The sequence below is a fragment of the Taeniopygia guttata genome, chromosome 5 (genome assembly GCF_048771995.1).
Source record: "Taeniopygia guttata chromosome 5, bTaeGut7.mat, whole genome shotgun sequence".
NCBI classification, from domain to species: domain Eukaryota; kingdom Metazoa; phylum Chordata; class Aves; order Passeriformes; family Estrildidae; genus Taeniopygia; species Taeniopygia guttata.
Genome location: NC_133030.1, coordinates 54173877 through 54194426, shown reverse-complemented (window position 1 = coordinate 54194426; position 20550 = coordinate 54173877). Strand labels below are relative to the sequence as shown.

The window sequence follows — 20550 nt, the reverse complement described above, 5'->3', positions numbered from 1 at the left end:
GGAGGGGAGCGGGACCGGGCCCGCCCTGAGCGGTCCCCCGGCTCCGCTGCACTCACCGCTCCGGGGCGCGGGCTGCGGCGCAGGGAGGGCGGCGGGGAGCGGCGGCGCCGAGCCCCGAGGCGGCGGAGCGGCGGCGGCCCCGGTGCCTGCGCCGCTCGGGGGCCGGGCTGGGCGGGGCCGGACGTGAGCGAATTTCCGCGGGGCGCGGGGTCGCCATGGCGGGTGAGTGAGGGGGGAGCTGCAGGGGGGAGCGCGGAGCAGCAGGGAGCAGCAGGGAGCAGGCAGAGGCGGGTCCCGGCGTTTTCTCAGCAAGCCAAAGGGGTTCAAAGTGCCCGTGGTGCTCCGCCAGCCCGCCGGGCTGCTGCTGTCACACCCCGGTGTGCGCCGTGTGTAGCACCTCCTCATGCTCCGGTGTAACGGGGTCCCCCATGTGTTTTACCATCTTTCTGTATAAATATCTGATGGGTGGGTGTCAAGAGAATTGAGCCTGGCTCTTCTCCTTAGTGCAAACTAACAGGACAAGAGGCAGTGGGCAGAAACTAATGCACAGGAAGTTCCACCTGAACATGAGGAAGATTTATTACTATGCAGTGACCGAGCCCTTAAACAGATGAGCAGAGAGGTCGTGGAGTCTCCTTCGCTGGAGATACCCGGGTATCGCTGGAGAACCGTCTGGACACAATCCTGTGCCATGTGCTCTGCTTGAGCAAGGAGGTTGGAGCAGCTGGCCCACTGGGGCCCCTCCCCACCTGACCCATTCTGTGGTTTTGTGTGGATCTTTTGATGTGATGAACTCTTTTCAGGCATCTCTGTGGATAAAAGCTGAAGCTAGCAAACTTTCAGGCAGGGCATTTGGCTTGGCTTTGAGCCGTGCTTTGGCTGCCAGGGCAGGACCTGAGGTGCAAAGGTGGAGCTGCGTGGTGTGATCAGAGGAAGTGCAGCAGGTTCTTACAGCTGTCTGCCTTCCAGGGAGACACCATGAGACAAGGACTTTGTGCTCAGCAGTAAAGCACCCACCACCTTCAGCAGAACCCCGCCTTTCCCCAAACTCTTGCAGCTCACATGTTGCTGTGAATGAATTCTGACATTCATGGCATGAGCACTGCATGCATGCACGGTAATTGCTGCTGTGATTTCTCTCTGTCATGCACTGCAATAACATCTGTCTGTCATTTGATGTCAGGAGACTGCTGGATCTGCTAGCACTACAAAGCACTGCTGTCCGTGCTGCAACTACATATCTCAGAATGTGCTTGCACTTGTTTAATAACATGGTTTTCTTGCAAATAGCAATAGATGAGGAATTATAATTCATGCCACAGACAGTTAATGTAAATTCCATTTTACTTTAATCAATATTTGCCATTAAAGCAAGGAAATCCTTCACACAAATAGCTGGTGGACACTGATTTGTTTCTGTATGCTTTAAATTGCTTCAATATCTTTATTTTCTCATGCAGCAAAAAGTCCTCCTGATAGTACTCCAAGAAGGCCTGTTTTATCTGTCAGTGCAAGAAAAATTAAAGATAATGCAGCAGACTGGCATAATTTAATGATGAAATGGGAGAGACTGAATGATAATGGATTTACTACAGCAAACAAAATAGTCAACATGAGGATCAGTGAGCAGTAAGTATGCTAATACACATGAATAAAGACAGCATAAAGATTGCTTTTATTGAGAGATTAATCTGCTTTCTTCACTAGAAAGTTATTTTAGGAGATGGGAAAAGAACATGTCACAGTGGATAAACTAGCTCTTGGATCAAACTCAGCAGTTGCAATTTTTTGGTTACATAAACTATTTACATTCAAATAATGTCTCATACAGTAATATTTGCAATAAATGGGAAATGTTTATTTCACATAGTCAATGTAACATATTTTAAGTACTTACATAATGTACCAAGTTAAATCTAATTCTATAAATCTTAGCCCATGTGAGTTCCCTTATTCTCTTGCATGTTTTATGGTGAGGTGTAAAAAATTCAAGTCAAAAGTTCAGAAGATTTTAAGAAAGAATCAATGATTTGTACAGACAAAAAGTTTTAACAGTGATGACTTAAAACCAACAAAGAATCAACAAAAATACCACACCACAGCCACCATAAAAAAACCCACAGAAAAACTGAAAAAACCTTCAACTTTGGTAGAGCTTTTATTTTCATGCTGTAGTGAAAAACCTTAACTAACAGGGCTGTGAGCAGCTTCTCCAGATTCCTGACAGCTGAAGAGGGTTTGTCTGACAGGGTTCTGACAGGTACAAGCTGAGGAATATTTTGCTGTAATGGTGCCAGATGTTGCTTTTGCTCTTTATCAGCTCTCTCTCTCCAGTCTAAGTTTACAGCTGGTGTGGGAGAATCTGCCAGACAGGGCAGATATCTGCGCATTGGCTGCTCTGGGGTCACAGATAAATGTCTTGGCTTAAATTTGCACAAAGGTGAGCTTGTGATGAGGCACCAGATTGTCCTGTGGAGCAGCTGAAGCCTGGGCATACCTTGTTGATGATGACAGGACAACCTCCAGCACTGAGACAAAGAGAGGAAAAGTGTTACGATCTTAACACCTGCAAATGTTTTTTCCCACATGGCCAGCTATGCTTTGTGCTATTTTTATGTAGGAATTCTCATAAACAGCCTGTGAGTGAGAGATTTTTTAGGATCAGATCACAAGGATTTTAAATCTGCACTGCTCAAGTAAACCTATATGTAGTTGTTTATGCTGCCTCATGTTTCTTTCAGATTTCAAGATAACAAATTGGAGATAGCATGTGATAACAGTGCCACAGAACCTGAAAAGCCAACCCCAAAATACAATGAAGAGCTGGACAATTGCTGTGCAGAATTACTTGAGACCTTAAAGCATATGGTAATACTAATTTTTCAGACTTAGTCTACATGAAGCAATTCCAAGTGTGCTCAAGTAACAAGGAAATGTCCTGAAGTATTTATTGTAGGCAGAAAACTGGGATTTTCATTCATAGTTCTTTGGCTTCAAACCTAAATTACTGTAAATCCAGATTTTGTGTGATCAGAGGAATTTATTTACATTTATTTGATTGATTGGTAAATTGCAAAGTTGGTTTTACATCTTCTGTCAGCTTATAATTCTACTCCCCCCTTTATAAAGTGATGTGGAAACAAATCATACAAAGAATGCATTCCAAAGGTGCACCTGTTTTCTGTTTCTCATCCTGGATATTCCCTCTGTTTAGAACAAAAGAAACAGCAAAGCATAAAGCAGTGCTTTACCTGCCATCATATCCTTGCAGCTGTCTCTGATCATAATGCAGTCACATATTTAGCCTGCCTACCTGTATTTGCTGTGCAGATCTCCTTCTCTGGAGAGTGGAGTAAGATAATTATGTAACCCAATGTTTTTTTTCTGGACCCCTTGCTAGGAATTAATGTCACCTGTTAGTTTGACAGGAAGCAAACAATTTTTTTCTGCCAGATACTGTAATTTAAAGTTGTTATTAAAAATAACTTTTACAGCCTTTTGCCAAAGTGGAGGCCCATTAAAAGGATGGTAGATCTATTTTTTATACAGTCAGGCTATAGACCTCCAGTAATTAGAAAAAGCAGGAAAGTGGCTAGATTTCCCTCAGATTTTTTTTTCTGTGGGCAAAATGGTTGGTTTTTTTTTTTTTCCTTGATGTACTCTTATATTCAGACTACAAATGCATTGATGAAAGTTTCTACTCTTCCTGAGGAACAGGAGTCTAAGCAGTCAGTGTTAGATTGGATACTAAACATAGCTACTATGACCTAATTTATTTTTCATTCCTTAGGAGTTTATATGAGCTTACAGGTTCAGAGATGTATCTGTGGTTTAGCCTGCTTGATGTAAAGATACTGCCTGCAAGCTCATTTTGGTGTAAATATTCATACCCAAATGCACAGTCAGATGAACATGAAGGAAGTGGATGGAATGACCTATTTTTTAAAGCAAGCTGTTAGATCACCCTAGATATATTGTCAGTAGTAGCTTGAGCTGCTTTTCTCACCTGCTGCTGATCTTTTGAAATAAAAGTCGTCTTGATACGGTAATGTACAAAAATATCTTGATAGGGCTTGTGCTATACCAGTGTGATGTTTTTTCCCCAGTGCTAAATTGCTATAGGAAAAGGTAGGGAGGTGAAAAAATGAGAAGGCTTTAGTGTATTTCTACATGTGGGAAACAAAAGAATGTCCAAAACAGAGTCATATCTGCAGTGTTCAAAATTTCTGGGTATCTCATATTAAGTGTTTATCTAGATTTCAGTTTTGATTCCTGTCTGGAGTTAAAAAAATGTGAGCTAGAAATGTCAGTATTAAATAGCCTTTATAAATAGTGTGTTTTCAAAAAATGTTTAAGATTATAGTAGCCTAATGTTGCTGAGATACTCATTAACATTCCGTGTTTATCGTTTACAGACAAAAATACAACTGAAAATGGAAAAGCTTACTTCAACTACTAAAGCAATCTGTGACTTGGAAACATTCCACCACAGAGCTGGGAATTGCAAGGCTCCCTTCTTTCATACATGGCCCACACCATACTTCTGTAAGTAAAATATTGATTATCTTAGCTAATTACATTGTGTCATCAGTGTAATCTAATTTATGATTGAAAAATAAACCCTCTTATCTGGATGTCTTTTGCCTGAGAGGGAGAGAGTGCTGTCTCCTTTACAATTGACTAATCAATAAACACATGAATGCATCACTTGGTTTAGGGTTACTGCTGATGACTGCCAAGCATTGTCTGACATGCAACAATTACAGCATAGAACTAAATTTGTCAGCAGCTTACAGTGTCCAAGCTGCAACAGCCACATCCTCTGCAGGCAGAGAAGAATTTGCGACTTGCTGATGTTAAGCTGCAGGCTTAACTACTTGACTTCCTACTTGACATTGAAATTAAATCCTTGAATACAAAGAGCAAGCTATACATCAGTTAATTCTCAAGCAGACAAAGAAAAATACCTCTGATCTCTGTGTCAATCAAGACAAATAAAGAAATGTTACACTCTACTGTTAATATTAATTCTTTTAGTGTTCACTTGATGGCAAAAGGTACTGCCTCTCAACTGGTATTACCCGCTTTAAAACTGTCTGAATTCAAGAGAAGCCTGATTGCATGCAAACCAACTGCCTTCTTTGCGAAAATCATACCTCTGCCTCTTACTTGATTACTACAATTTAGCAGAAATCTTAATGTATTAGTTTCTGCCAGCTTAAAATAATAAGAATGATAAAGACAACTGCTGTCAAAACACCCATTGTGACTGAATCATTTAGTGATGCTGTCTGCTCCATGAAAGACTAAATCCTTCTGAAGGTAGTGATAGTTCAGGACAAGTTAGAAGCACAAAATACTTTGTGTAGTAATTTTTTAGGAATTCAAACAGTGAAAGATTACAGATGCATTTTAACCCCCTACCGGTTTTACTTACTTAACTAGTAACAGTTTTAGCAATAAATGCTTTGGTTTTGGTCTGTTGGGTGTTTTTTACTGCTGTTTTTCACTGTTGGTATTACTTACTGGTGATCATGCATTACTGAAGTGCTTCACAGCATGTGAGGGCATCCTTAAGATTAGTTAAAATCAAGAGCAACTCTAAAATGTGAAGCTTGTATTGCAGGATAGCATTACCAAATTTTAAAATCAAATTTCAGTTATTTGAGGAATAGCTGTAACTGATAATATTACAGTGGGTCCTGAGACCAATACCATTGCTTATTCTGTAATTAAATGTGGACTCACATCAAAATCAGCAGCGTGTAAAATACATCCCAAAGCTGAGGACATTGTTTAGCATTTTGTATTCTAATGTAAAAACATCATTAATGCTGTTAAAAAAAAAAGTATGGCTAAATTTGGGGAATAGCTTATGTAAGGTAGGGGTTTTTTATGATCCATGTATTATAAGTAAAATTTAGCTTTAAGAGAATTGCTGAAATGTTCTGGTCAATGTGCTTGGTTTTTGAAACCCTTTCAGATGAGGTTTCTCTGAAGCTGTCTGAAATGTACAAGAAGGAACTACAACTCAAGCAAACAATTGTACAAGACATTGCTCATTGTGCTGACCAGGATCTGATGATGGTGTATTTATCATCGTGGCTGTACCAGCCTTACATTGAGAACAGCAGCATGCTGCTGCTCGAGGCCATGCTGCTGGAAACAGGACACAGGCAGTGCTAGAGTTGCAAAGGTTACATGGCTGGCTTCTAGTGATGCTTAGATGAAACTGAACTGGCATATTGCAAGGCTTACCAAGTAAATTCATTTTTTGTAAAACTTATTAAAAATACTTTTCTCATATTCCTTATTTTGTCTCCGTTGATACTCCTTTTTCTGTGTGGAACTATCTCGTTTTCGTTGTTTTTATCTATTTTAAGGGCAACACAGAGGCTACATGTAGAAGGCTAAGTCCTCTATAGTCAGAAAGAGGTAAGCACTGCTTAGTAGTCTAGGGGGTTCAATACAAATAGAATCTACAGCAAAAAATGTTATTTCCTCCCAAGTCTGGACAGCCTAAAATACTTACACAGTCCCTTTTGCCACAGAAATTCAGCACTTGATCTTCTATGGGTTTGGGTTTTTTTTTTTTATGAATTAACAGAGCAAATTATTTTGTACTTGATTTGTAAGTGGAGGAAAGCACAAAAGGGATCCACATAGTTTGGTATGTGATTTTGAAATGCTGTTGCAGACAATAGTGTAAATTCTGGTTTGGTTTTGATTCTGGTGTTTTTGGGTACTGTAGCAGTGTGAGGGTACATCACCCTCAAGAGAGTGATCCAAGCCTGAACCAGCACCAAGGGAAGGTTTAGTACAACTCAGCATTCTACAGTCATTATATAATAAGGTCTTGTCCCTTTTAATTAACTTTTTTTTTTTTTTTTTTTTTTTTGTAAGAGCTGTTCCATGAAAGCATCTGTGAATAAAACAAAACCTGCTTTAGTCAAGGCTGTGCCCCATCTTGTTTGCTCCCTGTCATAGGGCTCAGTGAGTTTTTCCTTGGGTTACTGGTACTGATGTCAATGTGGTTTTGGTTTGAAGGTGTGTCTGTCCCTCTGTACTGATAGAAAAACAGGGTTACCTACCTAATTAGCCCCAAGCTGAAACCTTGTAAGTTTAGTAAGAGAAATTCCTGCAGTAGCAGGACAGACAGACGTGAATTAAAAAGTTTTCTTGAAAAGTTATTCTGTTGAACAATGAGGTTGTTTCTGGCAGCTGATAAGAGTTCTATTCTTAGCCCACAATTTCAGCATATAAAAAGAAATCCTGCTGTAGCTCAAGGATGAAGTTAGGAACAGATTTGTTGGGTTTTGTTATTTTTTCAGTGTAAGTGTTCCACTTAGTTTAACAGCCACCTTATTTCATCTGTGTTGGGCCAGACCTGTGTCTCTATGGAAACATCTCAGTACTTCAAAACTATTTTCCAAGGAGAAAAGATTGGTTCACATATAGAACTGTTCTTTTAAGATGAGAGTAGGTGTATTGTATTTCCCAGCATGTGCAAATTGATGGGGAAGGCAAAATTGAAGCAAGTTTTCATTTTCTCCACAGGTGGAAATTGTGGTTTGTTCTCATTTCTTAAGAGGAAAAAAGCTCTTCAGGAAGGGGTCTTCGTATTCACGGACCCTCTTGCTTATTGACTGTTGTTGGGTATTGGAAGATTACTGCAAAATCATTGCAGAGATGTTTTGTCATTCTAGCTCTAAGCAGTTGATTGTTATATTTGTAGCCCTCAAATATAATTATTACACAGTCAGTACAAAAGAGTATCATAAAGAATTGCTCACTGCAATAAAAGACTGAAAGACCAACCGAACTTTGCTTTGTATACTACCTTCACTCACAAGGTAGGTCTATCCTCTGACAATTACCACCTCCTAAAAAAAGAGGTAAAAAAACCCAAAACAAATAGTCATTAATATACAGTACCTTTCACAACTACTCATGAAAGACAACATTTTGGATAATCAAATTTATCTTCTACTTATGCAGCGAAGAAAAAAACAAAAAAGCCTAACCCAACTATGTTTAAAGGTTTTGGTTTAGTAGAGCAGTTTATTTAATCTGTAAATTGTCTTCTGTTTAGATTCAATTTTAGCATTTTTCTTAGTGGTAACAATACCTTGAAAAAAAAATATCAGTGCTCATACTCAATTTAAGAACAATTCTCCTGTCCTTGGCAGACTTGTCTGATTGTCCCAGTAGTTGGATCTATTCAGCAATGAGGTGACACACACATTTTAAGGATATGTTGCCACTTGTCAGTAATGTCTGCACATTTAATGCTGTTTTTTTTTTTTCACCTGCTAAACTTATTGAAAGAAAAGACAGTGCTCTGGACAACATGCTAGTAGGGGGTCTCCACAAAAACATAATCTGATCCAAGGATCATACTGAAAGTATGACAAAAATTCAAGTAATTTGCCAAGTTTTCTCGCTGCCTAGAGCAACAGTCCCTTTGTATTATGATTAAACAGTACAAGGTAGCATGGAGTTACTGGAAAGTCTGAAGTATGGAACTCATAAAGGATGCATCATCTGAAAGAGGGAAGAAAAAAGTATAATACCACTCTAACAAAAATAGGCCATGACAGACTAAAGCAAAAAAAGAATTTGGTACCTCATTAAGGAAAATTAGATCACTACTTATGCACCTTCCCATTTATGTCTATGTAACAGCAATTTTTAAAGGTGTGGCTGAACATGAGACAAGCAACTTAAATACATTTCCAACTGTTCAGTAAAAATCAGATCTTGTTTGAGACTATTTTTGTCTCAACTCAGCAAATGCTTATTTCAGTAAGGATCAGCTAGGCTGTCACATTGTTCCCAGAATGCACAAGTTTGTGGATTATACTTAAACCTGCTCATTTTCCCAGGCAGATTTATGTGCATCAACTCTAGATGCTAATGAATATTCAAGACAGCTTTTAAAAAGTGCAATAACAGTGTTTTGTAATCTCAGTGGCACAGAAAATGCACATTTTTAATATAGCTTTTATTTTACCCATATACAGCTCGCCAGTACACAGCACATCACTGCTGAACAGCAGTACAACTTACTGCATTTTTAGATGGCTAGAGAGAAAAGGAATTATGTAACAAAAGGAGACAGTGCAAGTTTTAGGGTTGACAAGATTTCCACTTTCCACCCATCCCCAACATATAAAGCAAATAGAACAATGTTAATTCTAGAATTTTTGGTTGCAATGCTGCTAAATTTATATAAACATAAGTTATAAAAAGTACAGGGCATAGAAACAGTTTACAAATAAGTTAAATTTCAATTATCTCAGTATTCACATTAGAAAAATATACATTTTATAATCAGTCTTTTCCAGAAGAAAGCTTATAATGTTTTCTAATTTATGGCTCCAATTCACTTTGTGAGAGCAAAATATCTTCACTTTGGCCACCTGCTTCCATTGCCAGTAGTGCTTCCACTGTTTCCAAAGGTATCCCTTCGGGTGTGCGAATGTGCATTGTTGTACCACTGGAATCAGTCACAATAACGATGCCTTCCGCCTGAGACAAAACAGCAGTGTCTGGATGAGACAAGATAAGCCCATCTGAAGTCTGAATAAAAATCTGTTCATGTCCCTGAGACAAAAAATCATGGCTCTCATCAGAAATCTCAAAAGCTACAGTTTCATCTACAGTAACTGTATTTGCCAGCTCGTGTGCTTCCTGTGTCACACAGGAATATTCATTCTCGTTTTTGAAAGCATTTTCCTGGTTCCCATGAGTGGACAGGGAGGCTCCCTGGACAGCATCCTGGTGCGACTCAGCCTGAGCACTGTGGGGGTAGTTTATTGGCACGACGTTTGTTGAAAAAGCTTTTTCAAGTTCCTGTATCTCATCAGTCATATCAGCATTATGGAGTTGCTCAGAACGTTCTTTAATTGCAAAATTTGGGTTTTCTTCTTGCAGTTGATGATATTTTGGACTGTGACCGTTTTCTTCACTCGCTGGTAGGCTGGTGCTCTGTCTGGCCACTGCCTGCTCCATCAGGGAGCTGTGGAGCTCAGGAGCTGCCGGTTCTGCCGCCACGCTCCCGCTCACAAAGCGCGCCTGAAGCAGCCCAGCCGAGCCGCCTGCTCCCACAGGCAGCACCACTTCAGCGTGCAGCAGAGATGCTTCACCTGCCACATCTGGTCCCTGTATCCCTGCAGGCTGGGGATACTCTATCCTCATTTCCACAGTTTGGGAGAAGGTACCTGAATTTTCACCATCGATTCGAACTCCTGAATCAGCAAGTGGATTATGTTCCTCTGCTGTCTGTAATGTACTTCCAGTTGTACAGCAAGGGATATGCCTATCTTCTGAAAGCAGGATTTCTCCATTTAATGGATTAAAGCCTGAAAAGGGGAAAGAACACCTTACAGGAGTTTCATAGACCTTTTCAATGAGAAAGTCACTATAAAAATATTTAAGGAATTGTTGAATAGTGATAGTTTATCAAGTATTTCTATATTAAGAGACCTTACACTTAGAGGCAGCATTTTTCTGTTCATCCTGAAAACAACCTGGGCTGAAAGGCACACTCAATTTTCTTTCATCTGTCATGCAGCCAGTAACATTAAAAGATAAAAACTAGCAGGCACAAACTTGTCAGCTTCTCATCCTCATCACTTTCAGTAAGTTGATGGAAGCATTTAAACTTCAGCTTAAATTTCTATTCATAATCAAGCTCATCCTGGACTCGGACATGTGATCAGGTTACTACATATTAATTAGCTGTGCTAAGCGCCCCAGCAGCACTTTTGTCCTGTGCCAGAAAAGGTTAAAAACCTCAAGAAATGCAGTGTTCTAGCAGTTACTTGACCTGGACCTGACCAAGGTCCCAAACCCTGAAAGTAGTTGGACAATAACTCCTAAGCTACAGTAGTATGAGCGGTCAGTTTTTAATAATAAAGGTCAAAAGGAACAAGTTAGCTGGTTTGGATTTGGACTTTTTTTGTTATGGAAGATACCATTGCACAAAAAAAGGAGACTTAACATTTTGCACTGTAGACTAGCAAACACCCTACTAGCAGGTGCAAGCAAAATGTAATTTTAAGAACTCATAGCCCAGGAGAAAATGATAGTGCAGCAAGAAGTAAGCATGGTCATGCAGAGAGCCTTTCAGAGAAAGAAAATCTAACTGAGGGAAACAAAAATAACCATTGACTGAAAGACATACAAAGGGCAAAAGCAAAGGCACTTACAGCAACACCAAAACAAGGTATTTACAAAGTGGATGGCACTGATAGACATAGCTTACTAGAAATTTCTTTCACTGCTACCCTGCTAAACTGAAGGGCAGCAGGATGAAATATGAAGAATGAATAAAAAGAAAGGGAAACAGCTGAAGTCTGTGGTGCAAAATGGTGCCTCAATTCCAAAATAAGATGTATTTCAATGATTGATACAGGACAGCCTACACCAGCTCTCCCTTTCCCCCAAAGTTACACAAAGCTCTGGTAATTCTGCTCTTGTAGCTGACTGGGGCCACGAGGAAGGATGTGCACTCTGCTTCCTCCTCCTCTGCTCCTCCACAGCTGACACATGGTCATGCACTCAGAGGGATAGGACAGACAGGAAGCACACAGCAGAGGACAGTACTATGCCCATAAATAGTATCAATCACTGATTATCATGCATCCAGGACTGAGCTACTGCTGTCTGCATCATCTGTAACTTTTCCCTCCTCATGAGGCCTTTTCAGTTAAACAGCTGCTTTTGAAAGACCTGGGAAGCAAGTTAAGAGATGAAACTGTAAGACAAAACCACAGTAGCTTGAAGAACGAAGTTTTGTTCAGCTCCTCCATAAACAGAACAGAACTGGAAAATCTGAAGAGGTTACCATCTTTTTCAAAGAGTGTACACAAATTCCCACTCCTTTCTTTCACTTCATCTTGACAGGCATAAGCATTGTTCACATTTTCTGTTACGTCTTCTAACTTGGTCCTTTTGGCTGGTGGCAACACTTCTTCCCCTGAGCTCTGTCAATACAAGAGATGATTAACTGCAGCCCTGTAATGCTTGACAGTATTGGAAAAGATAACTGTGGGAACATCTTGGCAGTGAACTGATGATCCTTGAAAACAGGATTTACACTAAAGGTCTTCCTAAGAGGTACACAGCCCTCACACTTCACCAAAACTCCAAGGGGACAAAACACAGCTCTCTGCTACAGCTATAAACAGCCTGAAGCTCATCAACTGACTTGTCAGAAAGAAAATGTTTTCATGCCACTCTATCCAATTAGCACAATAATCACTTCTCCAGTGCCTGAACTTGCTGTAGGTTAGGCCATTTCCTCTAACACAGGTTGGAATTTCTGGAGCCCCCAGTTACCAGCACCTCAATTAAGTTATTTTGTCCCTGTATCAAAGACCTGTAAGTCTTTGATACTCTGTCCGGAATGCTACCAAGTGTTTTCCCAAAGCACATACTTAGTGTGCTAGTTCATATGCCCTGTATGATACCACAGCAGAGTACTTCTGTATTTCTGAACACCACAAAAGCCTTATTTTAACATGACTCAGATAATACCAGTGTGATTTGGTAAGGAATAATTATGTATTTTTAAAAGTTTTAATTTGTCTTAGTATCATTGTTAATTTTCACAGAGGTGTTCCATACCTCAGCTAACCGTTTTTGTCCCAATACGTCCACAGGAACTTGCTCACTAACCATTTTAATTACACATTGTGAATAAGACTCTGCACCTTGCATCTTCTGTTCTCCACTGAGTATTTCTGTGATTCCTAGAGATTCAGCAACCTTCAAAAACAGATAGAAGGAAAAAAGTAAAAGTTAGCCTCAAAAGTAAAAGTTAGCCTCTCAAATCTGAATACATATATGCTGAAATACAGATTAGTTTTCTTAAAACTGAACTAGAACTACATCATGGCAATCACCTCAGCTCAGTGCAAGTATTTAGACTCCCATTTCTACTAGACATCCCTTTTCTACTAGCCTTCACACTGACACATGACCTTCATCTGAAGGTGACTGTTGACAGGCAAACTTGAAAGAATTATGGTTATATATAGAATCCAGGGACAGTTACTTAGAGCAGTGTTTAATAAAGATTATTGAGGTTCTCCATCATATAAAAACATTTAAGCCTTTTGTTTAGAGTATCTCTGCATAGTGAAGGCTTCTCCCTCCTCCCCACATTCCATTCCTGTGCTTCATCCTTACATAGGTGTGCTACCATACAGCTTCCCAAGGCTAGGTTGTTTTTGGAGTTTGGTTTGGTCTTGTTCTTCTTTTTTAAAGAGCATCATTCTATATTAAGAAGAACATGAACACAGAAGAGAAGCAAGAGGATTCATCTGTCTTTCCAGATACAGCTCCATAAACAATGAATCTGGAGTCACTGAAATAATAGTTGGCAATTTTATTAACATAGTCACTACCTTTCACATTTGTTAATGTGGCTGAACTGCATAGATCCATTCAGTTTGCCCTCATTTTCCAATGAAATTACTTGCCTCTTTAAATCAAGGTCACTAATTTTAAATATAGACCCCCCTCCCCTTTCTGATCAAACATCAGGATGTACTTTGATTAGTGGTTAATGCTTAATAAACCTTGCAGTAAAATGTAGCTTCATACTACCCTAGATATGCAAGGCAGGTATCAGCACTGCTAGAATTGTTTCTTATCTCTCTAGTTGTATCCACTGACATAAACTAGAATTGTAGTTTTGTTATGGATTTCTTTTTCTTCTTGGTAAGTTGTTGGAATTTTCACAATAATGTCTATTTTTGCTAATTAAAAGTAATGTTGTTTCAAATAAATTTACCTGTACAAGAAAGCTTATCAGAGAAAATTAAAAATGCAAGGCATCTAAAATAAAGCAAGCAAACAAACAACCAATTATAGTTCCAAACAGAGTAATTTATTACCTTAGCATCTTTTATTTCAACAGGCTGTTGGCAATTCACAGAATCAGAATTACTGAGGTGATCATAAGCCATTTTCTTTACCATGTTATGCAAATCTTCAAACTCCCTATACACATCTGGAAAGTAAGCTTTGGCTGGGTGTCCTTTTTCCACCTAGGAATAAGAGGGGAATAAAAAAAGGGGCATGTTTCTCCCGCCCTATACTTTAAAAAAGGATGAAATTAAGTTCTGTCAATTTTTTTCTGTTCAACATTTTAAAATAGAATCATTCAAGTCAAAAGACTCTGGAATATTCAAATTGCCACTAAACCAGGCAGCAAAAAGTAAGGCTTTGAGTTGAGACCTAGCAGAGTTTTGCCTGTGTAAGACTGTGTGGAACATCTACGTGCTGCATTATATTAATTTAGGAAATTAAATTACGTCTCTAAAGCAAGATTTTTATGTCTACCAATGGATGTATCACTAAAATAATTAAATATTTTTACATAAAAACTCACCTTCATCAACAGGAATTCATACACTGTAACAAGCTTTGTAAGACGTGGGAGAGCCAGCTCCATTAAGTCTTCATTATCACATTGTTGTATTAGCTGTCAAAAGCCAAATGAGATTATTAGGAAAAAGCAGCCCACACGTTTTGCACCCCATTTTCAGAACACAAAATATCACTACTTTTTTTTTAAAGATATGCTGTATGTTTAGGCAGCTTTAAGAATAAATGCAAACTAACTCCAAAACGGGCTAAGTTAGAAAACATCAAATAATTACTACTCGTGTATAGACAAAACTCAGTTCCACAAATGTTGCCAATTCATAGAAAGAACAGCAACCTTAGTAGCTTTAGTAGCCATAAAGGATCTATAACATACAAAAAACGAAGGACAAGTTGTGTTACTTGGATTTTAATCCCCATTCTATCCTCACTCAAGACCTTCTTTGTAGGTTTGTTTTGGGTTTCTTTGGTTCTTTTAATTATTATTTCTTTTGCTGTGTTGGAGGACATATGTAGTAGTATCTAGTTCCAGAAAAAGGGTAGCAGGAATATATCTACATGTCAGAAGTCCCTTGCCAAACCCAGTTCCTATTTTCCTTTTTTCCAGTATTGTTGGAAGTATTTTTTTTTTCTTAAAAGACAACTTAATGTTTTCATCTTGGAAGCCATCTAAGACATTCACCTTGTCCATACATGAGGATGCAAAAAAGAAAAAAAATTTTTTTAAATGATTCATTGAAAATAAGTGACTAAAGAAAAAGGTGGGGGAGAAGTAAAAATACTTGTGAAGTAATTGCAGAAGAGAACCATACCTCTTTTAACCTAGCTTTTCTTCTGAATACATTGTGTTCTGCTGACACACTACTAAGTGACTTTGAAGGGGACTGACCAGGTCTGCTAGGCCTTCCAGAACCCCTGGATCTTCCACCCATCCTGGGTCGACCACGTCTCTTTGGTCGTTTGGGTCTTCCAGGTGCTTTTGGTGTGCCAGGTCCCCAGTGTCCTGAACTGGTTTCATTTGGTTGTTCTGCCAGCAAGTGTCTGCTTTTCTCAGACTCTGATGCCTTAATTAAAAGAAAAAGTGGTTATTCACCATTTTAAACAGTTTTGAGGAGGACAGTTTTAAAATTAAGTTTGTCATCTATGCAAACAATAAATAGCAACTGCAAAGCTGGATACAAGCATAATGTGCAAAGAAAGTTATGGAATAAATCAAACACATTCATAGGACTCCTACTTCTGTATCACATATATGCCATTATTTGCAAAGTTAGCATTTTTGAACCACAAGATGTCATACAAAAGAAAAAAATTAAATAAACATAATGAAATAAGTTGTTTAAGTGGATTAAATACATTTAATATTTTTGAAGTAAAATATATCCTCTTTAGATAAAGAGGCTGTAGAAATAAAACTTAATTAGCAGTAAAACATACTCCATACTCAGAATAATTTGGGTTTCATTGTAACCACATCAAAGCATGAAGACTTTAGAAGAAAAATAAAAACTCTTGACACCATGAACAGTGACAAGCCCAGTAATTAAATACCAAAATGTACTGCCCAGTTATCACATTCCAAAATCCTGTCTTCCCTAGGAACACAGCTGTGAAGCAGCTTCTGTTATAAGATCACACAGAAAGTCTAAGTACCTTTTATATGTTTAAGTTATAATGATAATTTCAGTGTAAAACTTTTTAACCGTTCAAAGCAGTCATTTCTTACTTAAGCATCTTCCCTTCCAAGCTAGAATTTCTAAAAATGTTCCAGTATCTTTCAAGAAATTAGTTTATAATAGTACTGAGTTACATCAGGCTTCTTTGCATAATCTGCACATTTGCATCCCAACATTCAATAACTCCCTACTATTCTACTGATTAGGAAAGCTCTATAAATGGCAAATTTATGTCAGTTCTATCCAGGGATTAAATTACTAAATTAGTTCTAAATTTGACACAGGATTAGGGGTTGAGCATGGGGATCTTGATTGGCTTCCTGTCTGTATCAAACAACTACAATAATTCAGAGAGCAGACGTCAGTATTCTGCAATTCTCTTTTTTCAGAGATCATAACTAAGTGTAGAGGATGAGGGAAGGTTTGTTTGCTGTAAATTTTCACTTTCCTGAGAACAGCTTCACAATTACAAAGACAAGTAACAAATGTGACACCCCTACATCTAAACAAGTACTTTTTCCTAACCAGCAGTTGCATCAGCTCTTGCTGCAAAATGTTAAGAGTCATTTCAATATTAAAAGAGAAACTTTTCTTTGAAGTGACCAGCTTAGAACATCACAGGAAAAAATTTGCAGCTGAGGCAGCTTCCACCCCAGAGACTCAAATTTCACCAGTTTGGTGTGCAGGGTTTCAAAGCCTCACTTTGAAAACCTGCTCTAGGAAAAGTTGCAGTTCACTGTTGTGTTCCAAATAAGAGATTTTTCTGTGATGACATTATTTCAGCAAGAGAAAATGAGAGAGCAGATGATGTGTTGCTGTCTGCTAAAGGCTGTAACTGAACAACAGTGTTCTTATCCAAATGCAGAGAAGAATGTCATTTAAGCAGACAAGGTGAAAACTGTATGTCAGAAACACAGTAAGAAATGAACACTCAGTGAACATTTAGTTCTATGTGCCTGTGCAAGGGTACTCTTGCTGCAGCACTGCAAGAGACAATTTGATTTTTAAAGGACTTCAATGGGAAATTTGCCTAATGTAGTCTATCAGTGTATATTTCTGAGCAGTACAAGACTGTGCAGCTATAGAACCGCCATTCTACTTTCCACATAATTGACAGGTTTTCTAAGTAACACTTTACCTGTTCTCCACCCTTTGAATCAATAGTTTCTTCCAGACTGGTAGCTAGTGCTTTTTCATGACTTAAAGTGACAGCAGTTGAATCCAAATGTGCTGGACTCATAATTTCCTCTTCCACAAATATACTCCCATTAGGCTTATTTAGAGGTATTTTCTGAGGTGAAGGCTCCAGCTGTCCATGGTCTGGGTTAAGTTTATAATGTCTTGCTAATCCTCCTTTTCCTATGTAAGATTTTTCACAAGTCTGACATTTAAAGGTCTTGGGTTTCAGATTATAATTTGAAGAACTGAATAATGCATCCTTTCCCTTCACCTTTCCTTCTTCATCATCTTCTATACTCAGCTCAGAGTAGTCATCAGAATCAGACTGATGACCATCAGCCAAATCCTCCATTTTAATAAATTTATAATCTTTAGCTTTGTATTTGGGGGGGCGTGAAATCCGTCCAGAACGAGTTTTAACCTTCAAGGATTTCTTTAACTTGTCATCCTTTTGCTTTTTTTCAAGGCATGGTGTACTTGCTGAACTGGCTGCAGCCATGGTAGGATTTGGAGACCTTGAAGCCGATGCTGTGGCACAAGTAGCCCTCTGTCCATTCACCATCTTAGATGGGGGAATCTTGTCCACAGACACTGATCCGTGAGATGGCAAAGGCCTCTGCATAAGCAACTGAAGCGGAGACTCAGAAGAACTGTGCAGGAGTAGCTGCTGCTGCTCAGTTCCTGAAACAGGCTGTATCCTAATTAACTGGGGATTAATAATGCCAGCTCCTGGTATGCTAGATTTCCTACCAACTGGCTGACTCAGCGTTATAGTTTTGGACTGGATTGGTGCCAATGATGTCACTGACCCTTCAGTTTCCTTCATCTGTCTTGGCTGAACTTGGACACAAATGGCTTCCAGCTGCTTTTGTGGAAAAAAGGAAGAGTTGCAATTACACAAATACTGTATTAATAAATAAATACAATAGTTAAGAGATAATACACACATTCCCTTAAAGCAAAGCATAAAGAAACTGCTACACATCATCAACTTTCCATCTTAATGCATCAAAGCAGATTCCCTTCCTTCAAGCTACGGGTTTTCCTGCACATTTTCTGCTGTGACTGAGGTTCAAGTAAAGCATGTAAAGTTTGCTCTGAGGCCATGTCACAGCTTTGTTTCCTGCTAGCAGGCCTGTCTGGAATAGCAGAGTCAATGCCTTCACCAGGGCACATCCATAACCTTTAGCAAACCCCACACGCAGGAAAACTACAGTCTGCTACATGACACAGCCCCAATACCCAGTCCAGGACATGTCATAATGTGTGTTCACAAAAACTTTTTGGTGATGAGTCACAGAATCAGATGTTACTGTTCATCTCCCTCATAGTTTCTCTGCCTGATCCAAATTTCTGCTTCAGTTCAAATCAATCACTTCACAACCTACACCCCAAAGGTGGGTAGAAAGCCCAAGGACTATCACCTGCATGAGGCATGCAGTAACTTCCTGTGTATCACCACTTAACCACTACGAAACAGCTCTTCTAAGCTCTTCTTGGCTGCACGTGTTGTCAGACCGAAATACTGACCACAGCAGCTATTAGCTACATTCAAACACGGATTTTCCTAAACCACATTAAAAACTGTGCCTTTGAGCTACGGGAGTGGAGTCTACACCCTTGAGCAGGTGTGACTGAAAAGAACGGGGAAAAAAAAAATTATTAGAAAGGATTAAACTCGCCGGAGCCGTGGTTTTCATCACCGGCGGAGCGCCGCAGCCTCCCTCCCCCCCAAGCCCCGGGGTTACCTTCTGCGGGAGGAGGCGGGCGGCCGCCGCGGCCCTGCCCTGCTGCAGGGCGACCTGCTGGGCCACGCTTTGAAGCTGCCGGGCGGCGTTCTGCATGAAGCCGCCCGCGGGGCAGGGCTGCGGCGGGGCCGCCGCCGGCTTCAGCTGCTCCTGGGCCTTGCTCACTTGCTCGATGACCCGCCGGAGCTCCGCGGGGGCCAGCGGCGCGGCGGCGGGACGGGGCGGCGGGGACGGCCCCGGACTCTCCGGCAGCCGCCGCTGCTCGCCGGCGCTCAGCCCCGCACCCTCCGCCGCGCCCCCGTCCGCCCGCAGGTACAGCACGGTGCCGCTCGCCGCCCCTCCGCCGGCTTCCAGGGCGGCCAAGCTCTGCACCAGCTCCTCCGTCACCGCCAGCAGCTCCGCGCCGCTGCCGCCGCCCTCCTCCCGCCCCGCCGCCGCGCCGGGGGGCGCCCCGTGGGTCCCGGGGGGCTCGTCCTCAGCGGGCGGAGGGGGCGGCAGCGCCCCGGCGCCCCCCGCCCCGGGAGCCGCCATCTTGGCAGGCGCGGGCGGGCGGGCGGGCGCCGCATCGGCGGCTGCCCCCGGCGGTGTCGGCAGCGCGGGCGATGCGCGGGGCACCGGCGGCGGGGCCAATGGCGCCCCCGGCAGCGCCCGCCGCGCCCCCCGGGGCGGGGCCGCCCGGCGCCGACGGCGGCTCGCGTGGGCTAAAACCGGCGGAGGTGCGCCCGGAGCTCCCGGCCCCGCGTGCGGCTGGACGCGGGACCCGCGGGCGGAGTTACCCTGAGTTGGGTTTCCCCGGTGTTTGAACCGAGTCTGTACCGAGTCTCAGTACAAGAGGGACGTGGAGCTCCTAGAGCGGGTGCAGTGGTAGGCAGTGGGGGAAGTTGAAGGACTGGAGCGTCTGTCTTACGAGGAAAGGATGAGGGAGTCGCGCCTTTCCAGCCTCGAGAAGAAACGACTTAGAGGGGACCTCGTGTCTGTGTACAAATATCTAAAGGGGCTTGTGCCAAGAGAATGGATCCACGCTCTTTTCGGAGGTGTCAGCCTCTTAGATACGAGACAACTGATGCACAGAAAGTTCCTCCTGAACATGCGGAAGAGCTTAACAGTGCAGGTTACCGAGCACTGGAACAGGTTGCTCCGAGAGATTGTGGAGTCTCCCTCAACTGGAGATATCCCAGAACGGGCTGGACGCAATCCTGTGCCGTGTGCTGTAGGACAAATGTGCTTTAGCAGGGAGGCTGGACGAATTGTGGTCTCCTCCAAAGTGACCCATTCTGTGAGTGTATGCTCCACCACTCGCTCTCACCGGGCGGGGGAGTGGGTGTCACGCGGGAAGGACAACCCACACGGTAGGAAAGAGCCCGAAGGGGTCACCCGAGCACGCTGTAGCCGACCCCGCGCTCCGCCGGGTTCCTTTCGCCGCAGGAGTGCGATGAAGCTCGGTCCGTGCTGCAGCCGCTCTGGGCGCTCGAGCCCCGCACAGACAGACAAGCCCGCGGCCGTGCCCTTGTACAGAGGTCACGCCCCGTCTCAGCAGAACTGAGGTG

The 20550-nt window shown here is 41.6% G+C and overlaps 3 protein-coding genes across 15 annotated transcripts in view; 1 reads left to right on the top strand and 2 right to left on the bottom strand.

The window, feature by feature from the left end:
* The window catches only part of TECPR2 (tectonin beta-propeller repeat containing 2), a 42719-nt gene extending 42534 nt beyond the window's left edge, over window positions 1-185 (bottom strand). For all 5 annotated transcript variants that reach the window (XM_030275014.4, XM_072930440.1, XM_072930443.1 and 2 more), the window contains exon 1: window positions 57-185. The gene's annotated coding sequence lies outside the window, so the exon portion shown is untranslated. The remainder of the gene's footprint in view (window positions 1-56) is intronic.
* On the top strand, window positions 89-18195 carry CINP (cyclin dependent kinase 2 interacting protein). Of its 7 annotated transcripts, none has more exons than XR_003960918.4 (6): window positions 89-222; window positions 1461-1629; window positions 2742-2868; window positions 4416-4545; window positions 5984-6261; window positions 7558-7817. XR_003960918.4 is itself a non-coding variant. In XM_002200573.6 (5 exons), exons 1-5 carry the CDS (start codon window positions 216-218, stop codon window positions 6184-6186), a joined length of 636 nt encoding a protein of 211 aa, XP_002200609.5. In that variant the 5' UTR covers window positions 89-215; the 3' UTR covers window positions 6187-6313. The 7 variants fall into 7 exon arrangements, 3 of the variants coding, with proteins under 3 accessions (XP_002200609.5, XP_072786545.1, XP_030130880.4); XR_005980495.2 differs by lacking the exons at window positions 89-222; window positions 7558-7817 and adding exons at window positions 789-1117; window positions 9937-13874; XR_005980493.2 differs by lacking the exons at window positions 89-222; window positions 7558-7817 and adding exons at window positions 790-1117; window positions 17722-18195.
* Window positions 8986-19638, bottom strand: ZNF839 (zinc finger protein 839). Of its 3 annotated transcripts, none has more exons than XM_030275019.4 (8): window positions 19004-19638; window positions 17215-18120; window positions 15213-15464; window positions 14405-14497; window positions 13908-14060; window positions 12685-12774; window positions 11852-11990; window positions 8986-10364 (listed from the first exon to the last, which is right to left on the bottom strand). In XM_030275019.4, exons 1-8 carry the CDS (start codon window positions 19532-19534, stop codon window positions 9373-9375), a joined length of 3156 nt encoding a protein of 1051 aa, XP_030130879.4. In that variant the 5' UTR covers window positions 19535-19638; the 3' UTR covers window positions 8986-9372. The 3 variants fall into 3 exon arrangements, with proteins under 3 accessions (XP_030130879.4, XP_030130877.4, XP_030130878.4); XM_030275017.4 differs by having other exon boundaries at window positions 12634-12774; window positions 19004-19637; XM_030275018.4 differs by having other exon boundaries at window positions 12634-12774; window positions 17215-18117; window positions 19004-19637.
* Window positions 19639-20550: the final 912 nt, after the last annotated feature.

What these genes read in the sequence shown, in the direction of transcription:
- ZNF839 (XM_030275017.4), bottom strand. Translation starts at nt 19,534, where the DNA reads ATGGCGGCTCCCGGGGCGGGGGGCGCCGGGGCGCTGCCGCCCCCTCCG. An exon ending in GAAAAGCTAGGTTAAAAGAG is followed by an intron (nt 14,498 to 15,212) that starts GTATGGTTCTCT and finishes GGCTTTTGACAG; the next exon opens with CTAATACAACAATGTGATAA. An exon ending in TTGAAATAAAAGATGCTAAG is followed by an intron (nt 12,775 to 13,907) that starts GTAATAAATTAC and finishes CTGTTTTTGAAG; the next exon opens with GTTGCTGAATCTCTAGGAAT.
- CINP (XM_030275020.4), top strand. Translation starts at nt 1,075, where the DNA reads ATGAATTCTGACATTCATGGCATGAGCACTGCATGCATGCACG. An exon ending in AACATGAGGATCAGTGAGCA is followed by an intron (nt 1,630 to 2,741) that starts GTAAGTATGCTA and finishes TGTTTCTTTCAG; the next exon opens with ATTTCAAGATAACAAATTGG. An exon ending in ATGGCCCACACCATACTTCT is followed by an intron (nt 4,546 to 5,983) that starts GTAAGTAAAATA and finishes AAACCCTTTCAG; the next exon opens with ATGAGGTTTCTCTGAAGCTG.